The following is a 9,571-nucleotide window of genomic DNA, read 5'->3' as shown; positions in this document are numbered from 1 at the left end:
AGAGAGAGACAGAGACAGAGAGAGAGAGGAGAGAGAGAGGGAGAGAGACAGGGTCAGAGAGAGACAGAGACAGAGACAAAGAGAGAAAGAGAAAGACAGGTACAGAGAGAGGGGGAGAGAGAAACAGAAAGACAGAGAAAGGGAGAGACAGAGAGTCAGAGACAGGGGTGGGGAGAGAGAGAGAGAGAGAGAGAGAGAGAGAGAGGTACAGAGAGAGAGAAAGAGAGATATAGAGAGAGAAGGGGAGAGGGGGAGACAGAGGCAGAGACAGAGAGAAACTGGGAGGGAGACATACAGAGAAAGAAATATAGAGGGGGAAAGAGAGAGGGGGACAGAGAGAAAGATAGAGGGGGAGAGAGAGAAAAGAGGGACTGAGACAAAGAAAGAAAAAGACAGGCACAGAGAGACAGACAGAGTCCTAGCCCTCCTCATTTCTGTCTGGCTCTTCCTCTAGATTTATTCCCATTCTAGAGTCATCAAAGCCTGCTCTGTCCCTTTCCCTCAGGGTCCAGGCTTAGGCCCTACTTATCCCATAAGCTGACCTGACCTGGGTGCCAACAATAACTTCATTTCTTGGGCTTCCTGGAGAGCTTTGGGCCTTGTGGCCAAGTCCCTTTCCCTGGGCCTCCTCCCCGGGTGCTTCAGAAGGGGTTGGTGAGTGAGGAGCACCACTTCTGGATAACATCACCTACATTCTTTAGAGGACCTTCTGGAGACAGGCTACAGGAGGTCTGAGGAATGACCGAATGCCAAGGACTTTGGGCATGGTGGGGGTGCTGGCTAGGTGGGCCTCCTGTGGGAGCCACCACCCATCACCCTCAAATGATTATTTTTGTGTCTTTTGGGGCCTTTTAGAAGCGGGAAGGCCTGCTGCACTCAACCCATGTGGCAGAGGAGCTGACCACCACCACAGAGTGAGTAGACTCCTCCCAAGCCTTCTGTAAGGGACACTGACTCAGAGTCTTCACTGTGCTTTATTGTTTCTTGATTTCTCATGAAATCATTGGTTTCTAGATGGCCAATTCGGATTTTTAAGACCTGGTTTTCCTCTGTCAGTTTTTGGTTCTCCTTTTTCAATTGGTCTATTTCTTCTTGCATCACTTTCATTTCTCTTCCCCACTTTTCCTCTACCTCTAATTGGGTTTTGAAGTCTTTTTTTAACTCTTCCAGAATCTGTGTCCAATCCATATTTTCTTTTGGACTTTGTGTGTGTTTCCTTTGCTTTCATTGCTCCCTTCTGTGTCTGTACCTTGCTCTTTGTCTCCATAGGAAATCTTTAGAGTTAGGTGCTTTTTTGATTATTTGCTCATTTTTCTTATCTAATTATAGGTAGGCTCTGTTTTCTGGAAGTTTGGGGACCCTCTTAAACTTCAGTTCTTCCTTGATGCTATTTTCAGCCTATTTTCTGCATCTTTACTAGTTTGCCAGATGGTCTGTGGTCTGAGAGCTCTGAGAGCCCCCTCCCCCTGCTGATTCAATTGACCCTTGAGGTACTGATAGCTTAAAGACTTTCCTCAGGCTTGGGTGTAAGCTTTTAATCTTACTCTGAACTTGATCAGGTCAGGGGCTGATCAAATTCTAGCCCCAGGCTTAGGTTGGCAGTATTTTTATTTATTTATTTTTTTGGTCTCTAGGTATTCTTGATTCAATCAGACATACCCTTGATTGCCCTGTTCTGGAGCTCCACCCTTAGTTTTGGGCAAAAAGATCCTGGGGAGGCTCCCCCTGGGAACTGGGTCCTCACCCCAGACCGTGGATTATATCCTCATCCCAAACCCAGATTGGGACTCCTGGCTTCACTCTGGGCCCACAAGGATTGACCCCCTTCAGCCCAGATTGCTCTGGGCTGAGACTCTGGGATTCTCCCCTGGTTTGCAATTTCAAGGGGTGTGAGTTGGCTTGGACCTCTTTTTGCCCGGCAGGATCTCAGGGTCTGACTTAGTTTAGGCTTAAGTTTGGAACCTGAGAGCAGATGTGTGGGGCAGTGGGGGGTGTGCTTTGTTCTTGGCTTGCTCTGTCCCCGGCTAGCTCCACTCCCCAAATGATCTCTGCCTACCTTTCCTGTTTTTCTTTTTTGAAGGTTGTTTTCCTTTGGCTCTGGTAGTTCTTTCACTCCTGTATTTGTTTTGTGGTGATATTTTACTCTTGGTTGGAGAGGATTTTTGGTGCTGCTGCCCTGGTTACTCCTCCATCTTGGCTCCAGTCTTCATTGTTCTTGTCCCTGTCATCATAGTCTCATCATCTCTCAGTCTGTTGTGTAGATGTGTCAGAAGGCCATGGTTTCCCCTTGATTAATTAATTAATTCCTCATTAACCCTGGAATTCTCCTAGAAGGCCATTCCAATCCCAGCTTCCTTCCCCCTGTCCCTTTCTTGGATGCTTCTTTATGACTGAATTGCCTTCCGTCCCAAAGGCCTTGTGCCTTTTGATCCCTTCTTCCCAGAACACAAGTTTTGTTCTGTGTTTTAAGCCCCTGCCTTCTGGCCTAGTATCAGTTCCAAGGCAGAAGCAAGTCTGGGCAATGGGGGTTAAGTGACTTGCCCATGGGGCCCCAGGCCAGATTTGAACCCAGGTTCTCCCATCTCCAGGGCTAGTGCTCTATCCATGGAGCCACCTAGTTGCCCTGGACATGAATTTTAACTACTCTACACACCCGTAGTTGGCACCTACTGTATGCCAAGCTTTAGGATCTTTTTCCCCTATTCTTTAGACCTGTCTGATTTAGCAAATGTCTGACCTGGCGCCATTTAATTGTCACACTTAATGCTTTGGCCAGAGAGAGGGGTCGAGGCACAAAAGTGCTTGACCAATGGATCATTCCATCAGCAAGCATTTATTGAATACTCCCTGTGTACCGGGCATTGTGCTGCTGCTGAGTGCTGGCCACACAAAGATAAAAAGAAAGCAGGCCCTGCCCTCAGAGAGCTCACCCACTAATTGGGAAAAGCTCTAGAATTGTGTATTCCAGAGGCCTTCTTCACCTTTGAGATGTCCTGGTGCAGTGGAATTGGGAAATCTGATGATCGAATTAAAAAAAGAAACTCCTCCACTGCAGGGGAGAAGGTCCCAGGCTGGGCTGTGGCGAGCAATTAAAGATATGAATTATTCAATAACCAGAACAATCAGCCACTGTTGGTACCTTTATTCTTCGACTTTTCTTTCCTGCTGAATCCTTTACCTCAGTCAATTAAGCTGCTCTAATGGAGGCCCTTTCCTGTTTTCATTTCTAGGATGATGATGGGAAGATTTGGTAAGTAACCTGGGAAATGGACACATCGTTAATAATGTTAATAATAATGATAATCGTAATAATGGCTGTATGCCGGGTGTGGACTGAGCATTTTACAAATACCTCACCCTGGGAGGTGGGTGCTACCATTATCCTCATTTTACAGATGAGGAAACTGAGGTAGACAGGTGAAGTGACTTGTTCAGGGTCACCCAGCTAGTCAGTGTTTGAGGTTCAGTGCTCTGTGAACCGTGGCACCTCCTAGCTATTGGACCTGCCCTCCCTCTTGCTGGAGGAGGGGCCTGGGGTTCCCCTGGGCAGTCTGTCTTTCTCTCGTGATGTGAAGGGAGGAGCCAGGAAAAGGGAGGTCATGGCCAGGGTCCCTGGCTGATGGGGAGGGGGTGAAGGAAGCTGTGTGTAGGAGTCGGAGGTCATTGGGAGGCAGTGAAGGCAGGTAGGGAGCTGGGAATGCCACCCAGAACATGTGGCATACATGGTGATCCGATTAGCAAGAGAAGTTCCCTCTAACCCGGGATGGAACCTAATCTTCCTGGTTAAAATCCCGTTCCCCTCCCTTTGTAAGCTAAAGCTGATGAAAAATCAGGCTTCTTGCTTTCAGCTGGGATTTACAGAAGCTCTTCCCCCGCTGGGACAGGAGGGGTGGCCCAGGGCAGGGCGGGTAGTGGTGGTTCCAGGAAGGGAAGGGAAGGTGTCTGCAGCCATTCAGGATGTTTTGTTCTTTCTTTTGTTCCTCTTGCCCTTAAAGAGCTCTTTGTATCTGATTCTGCCCTGATTGGGGCAGCAGCTTGGGCCCATGTTCCCTGGCTGGAAAGCCTTTGCTCCAGGGCCGGGGCAGGCCTTCAGAGCGGGCCTTGAGGCTGGCCTGGTGGGGACTTTCCTGGGGGGAGGGAGAGAAGGCTCTTTGGGACCACACCTGGCAGCAGCTGTCTTTAGGGTATGTCTGGGCCAGAGAAATGGGAAATCACACATTTGTCCAGCAGTCAGGCAGCAAGCATTTCTTCAGTGCTGACCCTGTGGATACAAAGAAAAGGAAAAACCAGCCCCTGCCCTCAAGGGCTTCCATTCGGCATGCTGGTAATGGATGCATTCAGGGCATATGGAAGAGAAGTGGAAGAGGAGGCCTAGGCTCCAGGATGGTCTCCTTCTCCCTCCACCCTGGGGAGGGGAATAATCCTTTACCCTAGGCCCCTTGGGCCAGCCAGCCCACCAGGCCTCTCAGGCTGCCATCCATCTGTGCGGTCTGCCTAGGAGGTCGCTGGCTCTGGAATCATTGGCAGTAATCCTGGGGATTAGCCATGGGCAAGTCACTGGCCCCTCTCGACCCTCAGTTTACTCCTCTTTCAAATAAAAATCCATCTCTGGGTCGCCCTTTCCATAAAAAGAGCCTCTTTAAAAGCAAGAGAAACGAGGGTGCCAGAAGCATCCGTGTTCAGGCAGACTCTTATTTGGGGCTCCCCAGTGTCCGATGACCGGGCCAGAGAGCGCCCAGGAGACCCCTAAGTCACCAGCCAGGCTGGGGTCTCCAGAGGCTCCTTCCAGCAGCAGCTCATGAAGGGCCTCTTCTCTTCATAGGGAAAAGCATCTTCAGGGAGCCTGGCATCATGACAACGATGGTGGGGTCGCCATGGCAACAGCTTCCTGCTTGCCTTCTCCTCCCAGCCCTAGGCTGGACCTGGAAACTGACAGGGGGGGAAGGGGGCAGAGACAGGCTTGGGAGGGGAGCAGGTGGTGGTGCTGGGAGAAAGATGGCATTTCTCTGCTTTCTTGCCCCCCCCCCCCCAATAAATCTAGAGGTTCTGCTTTTGTCCCTGGGGTTCATTGGCCCTCTCTCAGCTGGAGGGAGGTTGGGGGCTTCAGCCTTCAGGATGATTAGGCTTTTCTTCCATATGCCTCTTTGGAGGATTGAGGCAGATCACCGAGTGCCCTTTACAACGCTCAAGCAGGGGGTTTTCACCTTGTTTGGGTCCTGTGCGCCTTTGGCAGCCAGCCCAGTGAAGCCTCTGATGCCCTTTTCAGAAGCCGTTTTTAAATGCACGAAATCAAATAGGGAGCAACCGCAGAGAAATAATTATCAGAACATTTACCCAAACCCCACACCAACAAGCAAGTTCCCAGATTCCCCTGAAGTCTGTCCACAGGACCTTTGGGTTTAAACCCAAGATTAGAAGCTCTAGCATGGTAAGGGAACAGAAAGGCTCCTTTGTACTACCTTTGTACGAAGACTGACTCAATGCCTTAATCATAGTCACGGTCACAGAAATAGCTAGCATTACAAGTGTCATCTCATTTGATCTTCACAGCTACCTTGGGAGGAAGGCGCTATTGTTATCTTCATTTTACAAATGAGGAAACTGAGGCAGACAGATGAAGTGACTTGCCTAGGATCACATAGCTATTATCTGAGGCCTGATTTGAACTGTCTCCCTTAATCAGCTGTACCTAAATTTAATTCAATCAGCATTCATTAAGTGTCTACCTCAGGGATATAGAAAGACAAGACAGTCCTAGCCCTCAAGGAGCTTCCAGTCTAATGGGGGATGGGGGGAGGCACTAACAACATGCAAACAAAAATGCACCACATGAGCCCCTTGAGAAGTGTGGCCTCTCCTTAAGCTGTGGCCAGGGCCTTGCTTAGTGAGTCCCACTGCCTTAGTTTAGGATTGTTTGGTTTTTTAATTATTATTTTTTAAAATTAATTAGTTATTGGGGCAGCTGGGTAGCTCAGTGGAGTGAGAGTCAGGCCTAGAGACGGGAGGTCTTAGGTTCAAATCCGGCCTCAGACACTTCCCAGCTGTGTGACCCTGGGCAAGTCACTTGACCCCCATGGCCCACCCTTACCAATCTTCCACCTATGAGACAATACACCGAAGTACAAGGGTTAAAAAAAAAAAAATTAATTAGTTATTTACCAATTATACGGAATCACAAATTTCCCTGTAAGTTTTTCCAGGTTGTAGGATCAAACGTGTGTCTGTCTGTCCCTCCCCGTCCCGGCGCTGGCAGGCAATTCCATCTGGGTTATCCCACAAACCTCTCTCCGTATCGTTCATTTTGTTAAGCGAGTAATCTTGTAAAAGCCCAACCCCCAGACAGAGAGTGAAAGCCTTTGTCTGCGCTCTTCCTCTGGAGGTGGGCAGCAGCATCCTTGCCAGCGTTCTGGATCTAGTGTGCTATTGTTTGCGGCTTGTGTTTTTTAACCAAATTTTGAAGCTGAAGCATTCATTTTGTTCTAGAGCGTTCAGATTTTGAGTAGCTTAGCCGTTGTGGAGTGGCGCCAAGAGAATAGAGAGGGGTTTGAGGCTCAAATCGGGCTTCAGACACTCACCAGCTGCATAACCCTAGGCAAGTCACTTAAATGCCGAGTCTCAGTTTCCCCATCTGTAAAATGAGAGGGTAGACTAGGCGGCCTCGAAGGACCCTTCCAAGTCGCTCTCCCTCGTCTAACGCGCTTCTCGTCTCATGCGCCCCACAGAACGAGACGCCTTCGACACGCTCTTTGACCACGCCCCCGACAAGCTCAGCGTGGTGAAGAAGGTAAGCTGGGGTCCACTCTGGCCTCGGGCCCTGCCACCACGGAGGCCCCCATGCTTGGGTGCTGGCTGCCCGGATTGAAATGTAACTAGTCAGGAAACCGGCCCCCTCGGGCTCCCTGGGCGTCTCCGGGCCTGCAGCCTCGTGGATCCTGGCGGGCGCCTTCCCCGGCTGATGCGGCTCCCCGGAAGTTCATTCAGATTCAAGGGCTCTTCCTCCCGGGCCGATGGATCTTGCTGTTTCCGGGGAGCATTTGAAGTCCTTCTGGAAGCCCTTTCTGAGGCTGCCTGTCACAGGGGCCTGTGGGGTCACTGGGGCCATTTTTCTTCCAGACGGGAGTACAAAGGAAAGGGGGTCTTGAAGGGCCTCGTCGGCGCTCGCAGAGGCGAAGGCCCCGAAGGGGGGAAAGTCCAAATCAAAGCGTGTGAACTTCCCCGTCCGGAAGTCGGGGCGGCTTGTGAGATGATGAGCCTCCAGGAGCATCTGGCCTGGATTTTATTTTAGCTTTTTATTGTTCAAGACACTGAAAGCCATCCCGGCGGGGCCTAGAAACACGTTCCTCGTGGATGTCTTTATTCCGGGGAGCCGGGCTGAATGGAGGGCCCCCGGCCGTGCGTTCGCCTGCTTGTCTGCATTCGGCACCGGCTGGGGGCGGCGGTCGGAGGGGGCCGGCCAGGGAGATGGGCGGTCTCGGAGCTTCAGAAACCCCAGCGTACCCCGAGAAGGCTCCCGATGAGCCGGAGACGTTTAACGCTCGATCCCAGAAGTCATTGGGTGGGTCCACACCATGCCGATCACATCGTTATTGAGTGACGTCGGGCAGGTCACTCGGCTTCCCCAGGCCTCAGTTTACCCATCTGTAAGAGGAGGGGCCGGACTAGACGGCCCTGTTAGCCCTCAGCCTAGCATCGCTCGGTTCTGTGCCTTCTCCTTCAGAGGACCGTCCGGGGGGAAGGAGGCGAGTCGGGCCATTAGAGAGTTTTAAAAAACGGAACAGACGGCCTGGCGGGCTCCCAGGCCCTGGCATTTGCTCGGGGGGGCACAGCCGCGTCTGTTCTCGTTTCCTCCCAGCCCCTCGCTTAGCTTTTCATTTGTGCTCCTGTTTCTCAGGGCCCAGCACGGCCTACGCCGAGCCGGGGAGGGGGCGGCCCGCCATTAACCCCTCGCTTTCTGCTCTGCTCCCGCAGTCGCTGATCACGTTTGTGAACAAACACCTGAATAAGCTGAATCTGGAGGTGACGGAGCTGGAGACCCAGGTAGGACGGAGCGCGGGGAGCCTTCCCAGGGACATTTTGGGGGGCAGTCAGGCCGGGAGGGGGGAGTCTGGGGGTCGGGAGCCCTAGGTCAAGGCTGGCCTCCGCCCCGGGGGCCGGACACAGCATCTCTCAGGCCCTGCGCCTCCCTCCGAGGGCCTTCAGAAGTGCTTTGGGGGGAGGTTCCGCTTCGAAGCCCTCCCGCCATTTGTAACGCCGAGCGGCTGCGTCCTGGTGGAGAGAGGGCTGGCTTGGAGGCCAGGAAGAAGCGCAGGTTCGAGTCCCCACTTCCCGGCCCCTGTCTAACCTCCCGGGGTTCTAAGCCACCTTCTTAGAGGCTCCTTTGGAGAGGAGGTGCCAATCAGGATCGGAAGAAGGACTTTCCTCCCCTGGGAGCCCCTATAGCAACGGAACCCCAGCTCCAGCCTCTGCCCCTCATATCCTTTAAAAAAAACCAACCTTCCGTCTTAGAATTAATACTGAGTATCAGGTCCAAGGCAGAAGAGTGGGAAGGACCATGTAAGGGGGTTAAGTGACTGGTCCAGGGTCACACAGCTAGGAAGTATCTGAGGCCAGATTGGAACTCAAGACCTCCCATCTCTAGTTCTTTTTTTATTTTTATTTTTAATTTATTTGTTTGTTTTAGGCCCTTACCTTCTGTCTTGGAGTTAATACTGTGTATTGGCTCCAAGGTAGAAGAAGAGTGGTAAGGGTAGGGAATGGGGGTCAAGTGACTTGCCCAGGGTCACACAGCTGGGAAGTGTCTGAGGCCAGATTTGAACCCAGGACCTCCCGTCTCTAGGCCTGGCTCTCCATCCACTGAGCCACCCAGCTGCCCTCCTCTCCATCTCTAGTTCTGATCCACTGAGCCACCTTGCTGTACCCTAATATCTTTTAAGGCAACAAAACAAACCCCAAATCCCTGTGGGCCTGGGTCCAGGGGCTCTCGCTTAGACTCCCTGCCGGTCAGGGCCATTCCCGGGCCAGGCGGTGGCCCCTCACAATCGCCAGCTGAAGCGGCTGCCCCTTCTCACATTTCCTGTCTTTCTGCGCCCCCCGTGTTAATAGTCTCCCTACGATTAGCAGAAAGAATTTGTTGGGATAATTGTGCATCCATAGACCCCCGCCAACATCAGTCAGTCAGTCAGTGGGAGAGTGATTCTGTGGCAGGCTTCCATCCTGTCTCTGAGCCTCAGTCTCCTCATCTATAAAATGGGGCTTCTCACCCCTGGAGGGCCAGCCCTACAGGGTCCTGGGTTCAAATGTGGCCTCGGACACTTCCTCACTGGGTGACCCTGATTGCCCCGATGGCTCTTCTTGGTGCATGGCTCGGGGCAGGCTCGTCATCAGGGCTGCCTTTCTTCAGTTTGCAGATGGCGTGTACCTGGTTTTGCTCATGGGCCTGCTGGAAGGGTACTTTGTTCCTCTCCATAACTTCTACCTGACTCCGGAGAATTTCGACCAGAAGGTAGGTGGGCACACGGCTAGGCACGTGGCAGGGCATCGCCTTGGGTCACACGCGCCAGCCGCGCTTCTG

The 9,571-nt window shown here is 52.1% G+C and overlaps 1 protein-coding gene across 1 annotated transcript in view; it reads left to right on the top strand.

Moving 5' to 3' along the window:
* PARVB (parvin beta) overlaps positions 1 to 9,571 on the top strand; it is a 73,196-nt gene that overhangs the window by 53,067 nt on the left and 10,558 nt on the right. The window contains exons 7-11 of the mRNA XM_044679594.1: positions 856 to 914; positions 3,231 to 3,250; positions 6,723 to 6,784; positions 7,969 to 8,037; positions 9,401 to 9,502. Coding sequence (XP_044535529.1) covers positions 856 to 914; positions 3,231 to 3,250; positions 6,723 to 6,784; positions 7,969 to 8,037; positions 9,401 to 9,502 — 312 coding nt within the window. The remainder of the gene's footprint in view (positions 1 to 855; positions 915 to 3,230; positions 3,251 to 6,722; positions 6,785 to 7,968; positions 8,038 to 9,400; positions 9,503 to 9,571) is intronic.

The sequence above is a fragment of the Gracilinanus agilis genome, chromosome 5, assembly GCF_016433145.1.
Source record: "Gracilinanus agilis isolate LMUSP501 chromosome 5, AgileGrace, whole genome shotgun sequence".
NCBI classification, from domain to species: domain Eukaryota; kingdom Metazoa; phylum Chordata; class Mammalia; order Didelphimorphia; family Didelphidae; genus Gracilinanus; species Gracilinanus agilis.
This window is presented reverse-complemented; position numbering and strand designations above follow the sequence as displayed.